General features: G+C 43.6%; 1 protein-coding gene across 1 annotated transcript in view; it reads right to left on the minus strand.

Annotated features, from left to right (window-relative positions):
• Nucleotides 1-15,880, minus strand: part of LOC104955082 (inositol 1,4,5-trisphosphate receptor type 1) — a 77,495-nt gene that overhangs the window by 20,743 nt on the left and 40,872 nt on the right. The window contains exons 35-42 of the mRNA XM_010782314.1: nt 12,915-13,035; nt 12,390-12,574; nt 12,158-12,306; nt 11,943-12,054; nt 11,265-11,300; nt 6,967-7,014; nt 5,487-5,619; nt 3,768-3,955 (exon numbers count right to left, since the gene is read on the minus strand). Coding sequence (XP_010780616.1) covers nt 3,768-3,955; nt 5,487-5,619; nt 6,967-7,014; nt 11,265-11,300; nt 11,943-12,054; nt 12,158-12,306; nt 12,390-12,574; nt 12,915-13,035 — 972 coding nt within the window. The remainder of the gene's footprint in view (nt 1-3,767; nt 3,956-5,486; nt 5,620-6,966; nt 7,015-11,264; nt 11,301-11,942; nt 12,055-12,157; nt 12,307-12,389; nt 12,575-12,914; nt 13,036-15,880) is intronic.

The raw sequence follows: 15,880 nt of genomic DNA on the forward strand, positions 1-15,880 counted from the left end.
CCCTCAACATTAACTCTAAAATAACTCACTCACAAACACACATAAACACAAACCCAGAGTACAAGCAAACGCAAGTTGAAGAGCAGTACACTAACACGCCCACTGACTTACTTTTACACTCCCAAAACTAGGTCAGCTTTTCTCTGGCACATGCCAAAGACACACCCATACAGTATATCACACATGCACTTTTACAGTATTCTCCCTAAAACTGCCAACTTAATTCTTATGTAATCACGGTTATTTTCCCATGCCGGTCATATTATTAATATGGTGGTCCACATCTCGGGGATATCCCAGGTTACAGATACTGCCTTCAGTCGCCCTACTCAGATTGGTGGTCTTGGGGTGTTTTCTCAATGTCGAGGACGCTTGCTTGGTAGCACATGTCTTCCGAGTCACTTGCTTCAGAAGCGAGGCAAGAATCCTTCCTAGCCTCGGAAAACGAAGAATTGTGGAACAGGCTAACAGGTGTGCGTCATATGCGAGGCCTCGCCTTAAATGGAGCGCGATTTCCGCCAAATATTTGGAAATCGGTCGGTGCGCAAAGCATTGTGGGGATTTTAAGACCGTGGAGTCTACACATGAGCAGACTCGAAATTTCTCGCTACGAAGTACGCCGGGCTCTGTATAATTCTAAGTATGCTGGACATTGGAACAGTCCTTCGGTGGCACTCTATGATGTAGTATGCTTGAAATAGTGGCTCTGGAGCAGCTTTACTCGACATTGAGAAACACCCACGGAGCTTAGCGAATCAGTGCATGAGAAGCGAAACGGAAGTGAGGGACCCAAACAAACTATTAAGAAGGCAAATCTGAGATTTCATTTAACTCCAGCTCTCGACACAGGTTCGAGAAAGCCCCATGAGCTTCTCGCTGTAGAGTGAAAATGGAACGCACACGCTATTTGTTGTTTGTTTATATCACGCAGTCTGTTCTTCTTCTCTTGGTGTATCACGCAGTCTGTCTTCCGGTTGTTGCCTCTTTTGAATGACGAATACACACTACCACCGCTTGCTGGTAAGGAGAGTTATAACTATACCTATAACTTGGCCGTTGGCTGAAGTCTTTGCGTGTGTTCCAGTGCGAAACATGGCCAAGACGCAGGAGACGTGAGGCGACGTTCCGTCGGGACGTGTTCATTGGTGTTTTTTGGTGTCTGTTTGGTGTGTAAGGGCCTTAATGTGCGGTTGGGCTTATTCTGTGAGGTTGGCAGGACTTGCACCATGCAGCAGGGGTATTTGATCTCATGGTTCAGTGTTAGCTGAGCTTTTACTGCGGTAGAAGTGAGTGTTAGATTGATGGTCGCTGGGAAGTTGGGAGTTATTGGGTTCAGCAGTGAACGTATTCACTGGCACCAGCAGACTGTTAGAGTACTTCTTTAAACGGGAACACTGCTTCTAAGAACTGAGCTAAGATTCGTGGATTGAGTGAGTCACTGAAACAAAGCCTTGTGCATAAAGCTGGAACATCACAGTGAAGAAAAACACCAGAGCTAACTTTCAATTTATAGTTTCCTTAGAATTTAATGCAGGTTGCGTCTTACGCTGACTCAGAAATGAGAATCTAAACTGTCATGTCTAACCACAGTGCTGCCTATCGATGCTTGTCCTTACACAAACAGTATCAAAATCTGTGATGCAAAACCAAGACACCATCTGTGTTTTGACATCACTGGAAAAGGCTAGGAAAGAGGGGTGGGATGGAGGGATGACGTTATGGTTTAATACATGGTGGTCAAGGAGAGAATGGAGGACAGTAACAGAGGAGGGTGAATGAGAGAGGAGCATCTCAAGGGCCCCCTGCAGTGTTGGGTAAACACAGTCCCTGTCTGTATCCATGGAGACATACCCTGAGTGGGGCGAGGTGGGGGCGGACTACACTGAAAAACAAGGTCATAGCGCTTTCCCTTCTCTCCTTCCGTTCTGCCACTTGGCATCAACAAAGGGATGTTATGTAACAGCTATTTATACTTGCACTCCCTTTCCCTCTCATATCAGGCAGCACCACATGCAAACCAAATGCAGCTCTGCTGTCCTCCAACTCCGTCTCCTCCTTTCACAAATCAGCCACCTCTCCTTTTCACCTGGGAGAAAATGTCTATTGCTTTGTTGTGTTTTTCAAATGCACCTGCAATGCCAGAGTTTTGGAGGGAAACAGAAGCAATGCTATGCAGCTATGCCCACCAGATGTCTGACCAGTGAAATGTTGTCACAACACAATGTACAGCTATTAGAGCTCTCTGATAGCTGTAGGAGAAAAGCTGGCATGTGACAGACATAAACACGAGTGATGAGTAGACAACAAGTCTAGAAAGCCCTGACTGTAAAATATTCAAGACTTCCAAGGACATATGTAATGGCTTTGCATGACAGCAGAATGAGAGAGTGTGTAAATGAGTGACTGTGGATAGACTCTTCAGTTATTCCGTGTTTTATTTCTGTGGGCTACGTAGGTCCAGTGACTAGTTAACTGCGTCACGCCAGAACAGGATATCCAAGACCCAACAGGTGCTCAGCTTGGCATGTCGGATGCAGACACTGAATCCCATTAACCTTGGAGTTTTTTCTTGAAGAGAGCAGAAAAGCATAAGCAGTATGTTTTCGTTCATGATGACACTTTAAGCAAGCGGAAAAGGTATGCTTATTTTACAAATTTGAGCTTCAAGCTGTCAGGGCAAAGACTTTCTTTTTCGGAAATGATCCAGTAACTCAAAGAACGCAAATATTTGTACTATGCGGCACGTTTCTAGCACTGCATGCAGAGTAGTTTCCCCCCCTCCTGAAGAAACCTCCCTTTTCAGAACAAACTTAAGAATGCAAGGGTGAGAGGAGCTCCAGTTTCTCCTCAATCCCCTCTGTGTTCCCCCGGCCCTCCGCCCTCTCTCCCCACTGCCCCAGTTCCGGAGGCCCAGCATGACCCAGTTTGGGCCGGCAAGAGTGCGAGGGATCGAGGGAGAGGCTGGAATGTTTTGAAGGCTGAGACATTCCTCTTTGTTCATTCACACAGGCGTTATGTAACGCAGACGGATCACGTGACGTAGCTCTGCAGCAGCCGTGGGAAGCCAAAGCATTATCTCGCCACAGTGGCTTCCTCGCTTTAATCTCATTATGCAAGCCCAGTACTTACACAGCAACACACAGACGGACAGATGTTTGGAAGGACAGGGAGATAAACAGAGCACCAGACGGATACTGCAGACTTTAAAAAAAGGGAAACATCATGATACAGAGGGGATAGAGTTGCTCAGGTTAATATGGGAAATAAGGAAGAAACAATGTATGTTGCCTCCTGCACACATCAGCAATAAGTGACAACATCAAGAATATCTTATATTTTTGCATTTTTAAAAACGAATGACATGATCAGCAGCTGGCCTGGCCTTTTAGCAAAAATATATGTGCTGGATGTGAGAGGGAGGAGAGCCGCCTTGGTAATGTATGTGCAGCTATGGTGGCACACTGACCCACATACTGTAGATCCTGTTGTAATGGAAACCATCCATGGTACCTTGTGTTCTAAATTGTAACAGATCATACACAGATGCACTGTGGGATAAGGCGAGCCTCACGAAGATAACAGTCCATGAACTTAAAACACTGCAGATTAGGCAGATTATTACAGTAGGCGAAATAGGTAAGTGTGTCATTTGTATTGTTTTACAATAATAAAGATTCAGGCGTGTTTTAGCAGACAAGCTATTCAAAAGTAGACAGTTAACAACTGTCTGATCAGTTTGGTAAGAGATTTGGGAGGGGTCAACTGACCTGGATGGTGGTGTTTCCACCTTCCAGCAAGGCAATAGCCAGGAGGATGCTTTCTTGGAAGACTCGGTCACTGGTGGTGTTCATGATGAGGTCAATGACCAGGTCAGAGGCTCCCTCTTTGTCCAGGTGGCACTGCACCTCTTCCAGGCTCATTTCCCCACGACTCAGACCCCCAGGACCTCCTAACGCTGCAAATGTGAGACAGAAAGACAGATCAGTATCAGATGTATCAGGTATATGGTTTGTGCGATCAATACCTTCCAATGCCCATGTGCAAATCCAGTGCAATTAAACAGAAGTTAAAATTGTAATTGCATATTCAGTCATTTGCAGGTATTTAACAAAGAATATAGCTAAACGAGACAACACAGGCCAATTACATTGTTTTTATCTTTATGAAAAATGTATATATTAACTTTATAATTCTGTAATCAAAAAATCTTCAAAATGATATTGTAGTTGATTTATTCTATTTTCTTTTTCTATTTGCTTGATAGAGATATGATAAAACATTTCACACAGAAACCAAATAATAAGGACACAATAAATATAGTTCATTAAAGTATACAGGGCAAGATATGTTTTGATACCGGTTAACATACGGCAGTTTAGTTGGTACACACAAAGTTCCCAAACTTTTTTTTCTAAATGGGCCACCACAAATATTTCTAACTGCTGTATGCAAACCACAGTAACTGTATATTTGTGTGACTCATTGTACATGACTTTGCCTGCTCATTTCCCCCTGAGGCCTCAGCTTCATGGTACATATGGAATTCTCAGCCTGCCTGGCTCTTGTTTCTGCAACAGGTGCAAAAGACTGTTTTCCTAGGGGGGGAGCAGTGTGTCACTTAGCAACAGCGAAAAGTGGATCACAGGGGAGGGTTAACGTCCTGTCGTCTGGAGGTTTGCCAAAATCTTGGTGCACATTAGAGAGATGGTGTCTTTTGGTACAGTTCAAAACACATTACCTGGCTCATTTACCACATGTTAATAATACACATAATTTACCTACATTATGGTGTCACACCCATGTTACTGTACAGTGAATGTGAAAAGACTGCATTTTGTGTCACAGCAGAAAAAACAAGCCGTTCTGGTAACTAGGTCAATATGGCAGCGCTGAATTTATATTGAAAATACTCACAGCTCATATCATTGGCACCAATGTCTCCTCCAAAATCTACATGCAGATAAAATGTTACATAATATATTTAACATATCAGAACCAATAACTCACACTGACTCTAATACTGACTCCACAAAGATTCAGTATTATTTTGACTGCAGATAGTAACCCAATGACCTTGTTATCAGGTAGCGATAAGAGTGTTGTGCTCTGCATGCTCAAAGGGCAGCTCACAACTCTGCAACTGATAACCTGCTCAGGGCCAGACAGATAGGGTCCTATCCTTATATAACACTATTCAGAGGACCTTGCTTTACTTTAAGGGCAGGAAACATGTAGGCTGAGCAAAAATAAAAGTTTTATGTGAACTTGGCTTCCTGGTGGTAGTAGTAGTAGTAGTAGTAGTAGTAGTAGTAGTAGTAGAACTGGCAGAAAATCAGGCATCTCTTTGGCAGAGGAGTTTGGTTAAAGCTTTACACACACAGCTCAATACGATATGTTGAAATCAGTGTTTTCAGGAACTTTTGTGCAAACTAAACTCCATCATCACTTCCTTCATAAGATGTTGAAAAAGAGCAAAAGCTTCCCACCTGATTGGCTTTTGCCAGGTCCTACCGGACTGAGGGGGCCATTGGTAAATGACGTCAGGCTGTCCCTCCGCCCACCACTTCGATAAAAGTTGCCATAGTAACGGTTCACCAGAATTTGCCTCAGAGCCTCGCCCTACGAGAGGGAAAGAAAGGACAGGATGTAATGTCATGATGTCAGCACCAGGAAGAGAGGAGATGTTTTAAAACAGCTAACATGCATCATTAATGATATACAGCGAACAAACCCATTGACCTCAGAACATTATAATGACTATGCTCTTTGATTCATAGTTGGAGAAATGGAGAAAGTACATCAACTTTTTATCTTAAATATAGAAAAACTTGCAGACACAACCCGAAGTTTATGTTATACACCACAGACACGACCACGGTTACGTCACTATCGGCAGCAGCAGTAACACTGTGTGGGGACAATGTGAGGTGTTCATATTAGATGGACCTGGGGCCAGCCCTCACACGGTGACTCATCCTCGGTTGAGCAGTCCGCAGCACGACTTTGTCGTTGTTATGGCAACCACAGCCCATAGCTACCTGACAGACCTCCCATGGGATAAAGTGAAGGAAATTAAGGAGAGTTTTTGGTGCGTTCTGCCTGATTATGAGCAAGTTATTGTCAACTGTGGGTGGTCGATAATTGACGACAGCGCCATTATGTAAGTTCCGCTGCCACAGCTCTTGAGGTCAGGATTAGTTTATGTAGGAGGTGTTGGGAATTACCTTTTTCATCTTTTATTAGCAGGAAGTTGGTCAACGGTGTATTTTGTGTATGAGCACAGTATGATCACAGTAGGCAGGAGCTTGAGTGAGACAGGAGTAGTGTCTCACTCAAGAATACTGCCGTTTTCATGAGCCAAATCAATGACTGAGGGCAAAGACCTGGCCTGTATCAAGAATAAACAATTTACTGAAACTATGAAACCAGCAAACAAATATTAATTGTGTTGTCTAGGTGGGAAATTAACAAATAAATGTCACATATAAATGGTACAACAAAATGGTTGCGTGGCTATGAGTAATATAATGAGGACTGCTTGTTAGGGACATTTAATCAACAGCCGCTGAACATACCTGATTGATAAATAATGTTGTTCTTTTGGAGATGATAATTACACATGGATGAACTCAAAATCAATAGTTGTTATTCTGGATAAGCAATATTAGAGCTTGCCTCAGAAATACAAACACCTGAGGCTTTGTAAAATCTCTGCATTGCCATAAACGCCATGAGAGGAAGGAGGCAGAGGGAAATATGGTTCCTTCAGTTAAACATTAGTTGGCTGTGGCTTGGTGGTTTAGTTGGTTATTTCAAGCAGTGAAGGGGTGGGATCAGAAAAAAAAGCCGAGAGAAAGTGAGAAAAAGGTAATTTTTCATTCAAGATGCTGTACGTCTAAAACTTGATATCTTACTCTGAATCTGAAGGATTGACGTTTTTAGCTGCCAAACTGGTGCTGTACCTACCCTCTTCTGGTCCTCCAACAGCTTCTCAGGCTGGTTCTGATCCAGCTGCTGGGTGCAGTGAGGAGTGTAAGCACAGTGGTCCAACAGATACAAACACAGGGTTAGTATTCATGCAGGCAATTGTCAGGTTAATGACCAAATCAGCTGTTTTAGGTGGCCATGCAAAGGTCTGCTCCGTGTGAATTGCCATGCATTTACTGCCTTGTAAGAAACCAGCGAAGCATTATGGTCTGCAGGGCACAGCGAGCTGAGACAGAAGAGCTTTACAGGGTTGCCAATAACATCATCAATTAAGACATGTCCAATTTGATTTGATCTTTTGTTCATTTTCAAAAATCCCTAAAGATTGTTATCAAAAATTATCTTTAAATTACCTTTTTAGACAAGGTTTTGGGATTATACTTATTGCTTCCTGGACAAACATATCAAGAGAAGATCAATACCACTCATTTAAAAAATAAATATGAAGCTGAAGCTATAGCTGTTTTGTTCTCTTTGGTAAGACCTCTGATGATAAGCGGTAACTGCAGAGGTATTTTGGATCTCACTTCACAAGTATTGTAACAGTGCGCAGTGCTGACACCCATGTATTAAGGCTTTCATCAGTGGGCCATAGGCTCAATCATTATTGAGTTACACCATTCAGCAATGGTCAACGACTAAACAAACATTTAATTTCTTTGAAAATCATCAAGATTATTACAATCTTGATAAGTCAGTAATGAGTAAACACCAGGTAAGAGGTTCCCTCCTTAAGCCATGTTCTGAGGAAGATGAAAAGCACATCATCAAATGTAGAGTCTGAGATATTTAGTTTTCCCTTGTTAGTTTTCCCTTAACGGTTCTACCAAACAATGAGAAATCAGGTTAGACATCATTTGGCAGTATCACAATTCAGGGCCTCCATGTAAAGTATTTACCAAGAGGAAAGGGAAACTGGTAAATGTTCCAAATAAATTGTTAGGTAAAAGGACACACTAGGACTGGCAGGCGAGGAGAGAGGACTGGCGAGAGGCGATGGGGTTAGAGTTACATAATAACTCGGAAAGGAACCAGGTCACTAAACCAGTGACACAGAACTGCTTACAGTGGCCATCTGTCATCAAAAACACAGAGGGCAAGAGGCAGAGCAAGTGAAAGAAAGGGAGGGTGAGAGCGAGAAACAAACAGAGGAGGATGATCAAACCCTGACCCTCTCTGGGGGCCAGGGTGGAGAGCATGAGGTACAGTAGAGTATCTATCCATATTCAAAGGGTGTTTACTTTGGTATTCAGCGTTGCCCCTGCATGATCAACCAGTGTTTATCTATACTGTATGATGCATTGACTCTGGTTTATATTTTTGAATGAGTTAAGTGGAGCCAAGTCAGATAGACAAATCTGATGTCTTTTGATTTCTTTGACATTTTTTCAGAAATTCCTAAGGTACTAATTAAGGCTGTAACCTGATGCACCTTTTCTTAGACCAAAAATAAAAAGATAACAAGGTGTTTTAACAATAATGCCACATAGAGGTTCCCTGAACAAGCGTCCGCAGCCCCCTGCCCAAACGAGAATATTGTTAACCCAAGGATTACATGATTCCCTAATTAGAAGCCAACTGTCTTATAAATATCTGCTTTTTTTTTTTAATGAAAAAAATGACTTTTTCCAGCATTATGCCATTTATTTTAGCTAATATTACCAATACTAATATTCTAAATATTTCCATTTCTTTTGTTAACAAACTAAACTCAAAGTTCATGAGCTGGCGTCGGACTTGCACCTGTCTTGAATAGAGACATGACTTGCATTTTGTAGTGTCAACACTTCAAACTCTCTTGATGCCTAAAAACAAGTCCTGCGGCAGAGTTCAGCAGCAGGTCAGAGGGCCACACATGAGCAACATCTCCCATTAGTCTGTGGACAAACCCTTACTGTTACCACATCGAACCACAAACAGCATGCTGATCAGAGTAGATATGTGCAGCTAACCTCCCCCTGTCTGACCATAAACACCACAGGATAACCCCTCACAGCTGCCACATCCGCCCCACTACAGCACGCTACACCAAAATGGAAACTCCCGGGGCAAACCCCTGATCAGTCTCACACTTCACAGTTCGACAATATGTGCACACATACACACCAACTCACATGCGAGAGACTGCATTCAACATTTTCGGTGTCTTTTCTGAAAGTGCGTAACAAACATGTCTTTGCGCATTTGCAGGCTGAGACTGAGTCATGTTTAAACCAGTCGTGAATGACATGCATTCTGGGCTTTACCAGACCAAATAAAAAAAAGAGTGCACTCTTTCATTTACATTGCAACTGACCTACATCTATACCAGCACTATAAAAGAAAGTGTCTGTCTTGACCAGAGTGTGCAAAGCTGAGCTGTGTGGGAAAGCAAATGGTCTAGCAGATAAACGAGTGAGCCAGATGTTGTTTTACAATTTAAAGTTGAAGAAGAGGTTTTTTTTCTAAATCCATCCGCCAAAAAGCTTCCCTAGAGGACAAGACAGGGAGGTAAAAGGGATGACAAGTGATTTACTCCCAACATAGAGGGCTTGCATAACTGCTTTGACAAGACCACACATACATGAGGCCAGGTGAAGAGGGGCAGACCAACACTGTGTAACATAAACTCCTTTCCCATTACATAATGATCAGCCAAAGAGCAACACATTTAGCTGATAATCCAACCTTAGAAACGGTGTGGTTTGCACACATTGGAGAGGTCAAAACAACTCATCTCAACAATATTTCATGTCTTTATTTTTATTTAAAAAGCTGAATACTAAACCAACGTTTTGCCATGTTCCTATATAATAACATACAATGCAGTTCTGCTTTGTACAAAGGCTGATAGAGGACACTCAAGCAAACTACAGACTATCATGTCACACCTACACAAACACTAGCAGCCAACTCCATTAAGTTTACACAGCGTGGGTGTGTGTTTGCATCCATGTGAGGAAAGGTGTGAATGGAAGTGGGGAGTAGTTGAGAAATTGTGTCACAATGATTTAGTAGAGCCAAAAGAGAACAAGAGGAGAAAAAACATCTCAAAGTTGGCACTGGAGAGAAGCACATTTCCACTCGTCTGCCACTCTCACATCAGAGCTGCTTCTCATGTGTAGACAGACGGAGATACAACATTGAACAGGTGTGTGAGGGGATCATCTCTCTCAACCCCATGATTGCAACACGCATTTATACACGCAGGTACACACACACAACGGCAGTGTGGGTAAACAACTCCTCCACACTTTGATTGGCAATTACTGCTGAAGGTCACACATCAGCAGAGGGTCTGAGTTTCAGGAAGGAAAAAAAAGCCTGGTTCTTATGTAACCTCAACCCGGAGTTGGCAGGGGCCCAGGAATCGTGCAGCTCTCAGGCAAGCAAAAATAGGACACAGCCTCAATGACTGCCACAGCCCCTTACATTCATTAATACACACACACACATACACACACACGGCACAGTCACAGTGACCCCTATTGGCACCTTAAGGAGATGCAGGGGAAACACCCTTCAGAAAGCTGAACCTTGATGAGGCACAATGATACGCTTTGATGAAAAGAAAAAGAGAAGGAAGAAAGAGATAAGGAGTTTATGGCTTTACTATCTTTACATTCCTTTTAGTCAAATAAATATTGGGGACATACTTATATATAATGTCCCACCAATTCATAATTCAGATCTCTTTCATTTTTAAATACTTTTTTTTTGTTCATTTGGCCTCTTCATGTTCTTTTTCATAAATATAAGCCTGTAGCTCTGTTTTTACACCTGCTACCTGTTTGTATGCCATGTTCTTCAGTGTAAGAAGTAATAAAATTGGAATTAGTTTAAAAATAAACAGTCAAAATGTCCTGACATGACTTTTACTTGATATGGTGCCTACATTGGCAGAATGTAGGACATGTAAATGCAGCACTGGCAGTTTGCCTAGCCAGCAAGTGACTCACCTTGGAACTTGGAATAACTCTTTTGCGCAACATGCAGTCAGATCCATCGGGGGGATGGATCTGACTGCATGTTGCAGAGAGATTGATATATATGGGGGATATCAATCTCTCTCTCTTTCTTTATCTCTGTTGTGAGGTGATCTACACGCCGTTTTACGGTAGCAGGAATCAGCCCTACCACTATGTGTTACCTGCTGTATCTAGAGCCTCCTCTACCTACAACACACAGCCACAGCAGCTGCTACAGGACAGTTACAGAACAACTACTAGTGTTACACAGACATAACAGACAGCAGCTGAGGGAAATAAGGGCATGAGTAGAAGAAAAAGAGAAACAACCTTGGGCAAATCCATCTCATCATCAAAGGCCCTGAGCTGAAAGAGAGCAGAGGGTTTGAGGGGTTAGATAACAACACAGGTGGGAAGAAGCTCAGGCAGAGTTCAAAATACAGCATGTCATGTAAGTCACGTGAGTTAAGACTGTGAACATACTCATCAACAACACAGATTCAAATTGTATTTTTGAATGGGTATAAGCCATGTTGAGCAGAATTAGTGCAGTGTCATATAGTGATAAAGCATTTCTGTGTAAGTGAGCAGTCCTGCCTTACTGACTATGAGGTGACTGTGCAGGAGAAGAAGACCAATACCCCTCAAAATAAGGGCACTTCTGGAGTGTAAAAAGTGTGCGTGTGATGCAGTGATGCTGCTTTTATACAACTACACCCCTGTTTCAGGGCTTCCATAGTTTCTGAAATCATTCTGATTTTGATCATTTGTGTTTATTTTATTTAAACAGTAGTTCCTGCAAACTTGATATTCTTCTCTGAAAATAAATGCTATATCTTGTATGTATGCACCAGCATCAAAATACCTTTTGAAAAAAAGAAATACAAACTTGACACATTTTCTATGTGTTTATGCATGATATACAGTATAATAAAAAGTATTGTTACAGTCATACCGTGCTCATAAAGTACATCACCCCACCATAAGTGGCCTTGCAGCTTCCCCTACCTTCTCTCCATAGCCTCGGTCTTTAGTCATCATCTCGCGCAGCGTTTGCAGAACTTTGATGCACAGTCTCTCCTCATTTTCCTCCAGCAGCTGCTTTGTATGTTTGATCAGCCTGCACGGGTACATTAGCTCATAAATCTCATTTGTAATGAATATGCTTACCCACACAGCAATAGTAGACATATTGAGCTGAGGAAGATATTTTCAGTGCTTACTTGCATATAAAACCTCCGCTCTCACACTTCTTGCGTGAGTCTGTGTTTTCAGGGAAGAGCATCTCGGGACGATGCAGCACGTCGACCAGAACTGACAACTCAGCTTGGACCAACGGGCGCAGACGGTCCTCAAGAGCTGACACAATGTCCTAGAGGTCAGCCAAAGACACAGTCTTACTCCTCTAACAATTTAACACACATGAGTAAGCACAAATCCTCAGAAATACTCTACCTGCAGCCTCTCGATGATGTTCCTGTAGTCCCGTGAAGCAGTCACCACAGAGTCTCTGCGGGCAGCATTGCGAGCCGAGAGTCTCCAGCTCATGGCCGTCTTCTGGACAATGTTGTTGGATTTCACAAACAGGTTGCTCACCTGGTTGTCCAGGTCCACAGGGATGGCTATTGCTCTGCCTTTGGCTGCCGGGTACAAACAGGAACGCACACAAGCAGTGAGTCGAGATAAATCAGCTCCAGTATATTTTATTTAAACTTTTGCCTTACTGGTAAGTGGAATAAAGAAGCATTACTTAAAACAAGTTGTGGACTGTAACTAAAGACTTAACTCGGGTATTAACATTTTCTGCCACTTTATATTTCTGTTCCAACACATCTCAGAGGGAAATATTGTTGTTTAGAGGATAAAAGTACTTCTTCCATAACTGCTAAACAGAACTGTTAACTCTACTGATATACTGATTCGAACTTTAAAAAGAACGGGCTTGTGAGACAGCCATCGATGTCAGGATCTTGATCTTACCGACATCAGAGAGAACCTTGATACAGGTCTCAACACAGCCCTTCTGAACTGGGACCAACCAGGTGCAATGGTAGATCCTGAACACTGCCTGCAACAGCTGCACAAAGACTGGCTGCCGGGTCTGAGAGGAAGACGCAGGGAAAAAGCAGAGGGTGTAGATTATTATATTTAACTGGAATAACTGATCTAGTCTTTAAAGAAAGAAAGATGTCTCCTGGCAACATGAAAGATACCCATCTGTTGTCTACAGTACAGCACCAACAAACTGCACGATACTGGGCTTTGATCACACACACAAACACACACCTCTCTACACAGTGATGTAGCTCAGCTGGTGTGACAGCACCTGCAGTCAGAACAGCATGCTGACTGAGTTGTGATTTGTTACCTTTGAAGGACACCCATTAATCCCCGAGCAGACATTAACCAAAACCTTCCCCAAATGAGTTACCTCTCATAAAACTCACACACAAGAAAATAAATACAAAAAGGTAAAGAGTGTTCTCGTACACCCAACAATGATCTTAAATGCCCAACTCTGTGTTTTTGCAGCTAAATTGAACAAATACCTGACATATTTTTCCCAACAGAGCGGCCTGCAGCAGAGGATACAAGCAGTGACACATCAAACAACCTGGTTGCTTCACAAACACACTTAACTCATTACTGTACAGAACAGAGATAACTGCAATATGCAAAGATTAGATTCATAAAACAATGTGATATTTTTTGTAAAAAAGTGTGGGATGAGATTCCAAATAATGTTTCCTTTTTTGTTTTAATGTTCACTGTAAGAGTATACCACCAAAAAATATATATCTTGTGAATGAAAGACTATTTCTATGAATCTATGACAGTTTCTTTATATGGTAAGAAGGGAAGCTTTGTATGTGTAGAAAGTAAATGATTTATCAGCACAACAGGATGCCATAAACCACAGTTGCAACTAACTGATTTTAACTTTGTAATGTCCGACTACCTCCGAGGGGCCGTGACTAACACTGCTCTGATTAACACTACCTAATAGGACGATAAGGGGAACATTCATTCTCCTTCCCCACTGGTCATGATGTAATTATAACCAAAAATGTCTCAGAAACTCTACGGAAGAAATTATTTAACCACTTAAGGAAGCACCAGTGGATGGGTTGGTTCTAATCTAAAAGTCAGACTTATGAATGAAGGGTTTCTCTATAGTCAAGCTATTTGGTTAAAATCACATTAGGTAGCTAATACTCTCTTTATCTGTACTTACATTCTTTGGGACGTCCATTTAGACAATTATGCTATAGACATGATGCCTGCATGTCAACCATCTATCAAGTCCCCCCCACATATTATTAAAAGGGTCTTTAACACAGTGGCGGTTCTACGGAGTGGCACGGGGTGGCAGCTGCCACCTCAGAAAAATACCTTGCCACCCTAGTTGCCACCCCAGCTGGCAGCTTTGTTTTGAAAGAAAAGTTGTGGCTCATCGGACATTTATGAGAGAAAGTCTCTAATGTCCGAGTGCAAGTGAATGCAGCACAAGACGCGAGCCTTGTAACCCCTCCCTCGGCCCTGGCGCGAGCGATGAAATGTGATTGGCGGCGATTTCATTTGAACGGGACGGCGCAAAACGAGAAGCATTCGGATCCAAGTAGACTGAAGGAATGAGGTATTTGCGGTCTACAATGACAGAGAAGAGACCGTCAGTGTGGCTGTACTCAGCATTGAATCAAAACGCACTAAAACTTTAGATCTTAATCAGTTTGTGAGGCGTTTTGCTGAACAAGATGGTAATAGCCGCATTCAGCTGTTATAGGCAACTTGATGCTCTGCTCACGGATGACTCGATGAGCATAACAAACTGTTAAGATGATGACCTTGTATGTGTGTATTTTTTTTTTCTTTGTGGGGGTCTGCCCCCAAAAAACAGTTTCAAGTCTTGAGGAAGGTAGGGGCATGATGAAGTCGCCTCTTGGCCCTTCAGCCTGGGCCCGGTGTAGGGGCTGCTAGCGGGCCGTCTGCCCCCCCCCTTCGGATGACGCCCCTCCTTCGGTTGGCACACTTCCTTCGGCTGACGCACCTCCTTCGGTTGACACACCTCTGTATGAGGACGCATTGTTGCTGGTACAGACTCGTCGCCAGGTTTGGCTGGCCCAGTCACCACTAACGGAGGCATGTAGGAGAGTCCTCCGTAGCGTACCAGTCGAGCCAGGGGAGCTGTTTGGGTCAGCTGCCCTGGAGGCACTGGAGTGTGCTGCCCAAGCTAGACAGACCAGGCAGCAGCCTGTGCCCACTCCCAGCAGGCCCAGGGGCCGCTCTAGCAGCCGCACTCAGCCGCCGGATTACAGGTGTGGTCTGCAGAGGTCTTAGCGGCCCACTCAACCGCCTCCCAATGACTTTCGTGCCCCAGGTCGCCCGCCTTCCTTCCCCTTTGACGTATAATTCCGTGGGTAGAACGCGCCCGGTGCACCTTCATCCGTGCGTAGGGAGTTTCAGGTGCCAACTCTTGGTTGAGGTGGACCCTAACGTACACGTCACTAGTCGTTATAATCTTTACCGTCGTGGAGTCCTTAGACAAACTAAGGAGACTCTCAGGTTTCTAGCCTCGCTCTTTAGGCGGATGAAAGAAGAGTGCTCTTTCATGCGGCTCATCTTGGGGACCCGATTCGTCTCCCAGAATGACCGAAGCTTAACGCAGGAACCTGTCTTCCTGCCTGTTGAGAACCGCGTCTCGATCCCGGGGACCGGCCTAGCGACTGCTGACAGTTAATCTTGGTCGGTTTCCGATCCCTGGTTTCGATGCGCCAAGGCATGGGGACCCAATTCCACTTTTTGGTGGTTCCGGCCCTTCATGTCTGTGCGGGTCATGACTCCGACGACGACCTTCGTCGCTGCTGACCGCGGAGCCCTAAAGTCCGGGTCGGGGGACCGGGGACCTCGGGAACCCCCGCGGCCCATTCCCGAGACCCGTGCTCCGG

This window comes from Notothenia coriiceps, unplaced genomic scaffold, assembly GCF_000735185.1.
Source record: "Notothenia coriiceps isolate Sejong01 unplaced genomic scaffold, NC01 NC01_scaffold00000496, whole genome shotgun sequence".
Classification (NCBI taxonomy): Eukaryota; Metazoa; Chordata; class Actinopteri; order Perciformes; family Nototheniidae; genus Notothenia; species Notothenia coriiceps.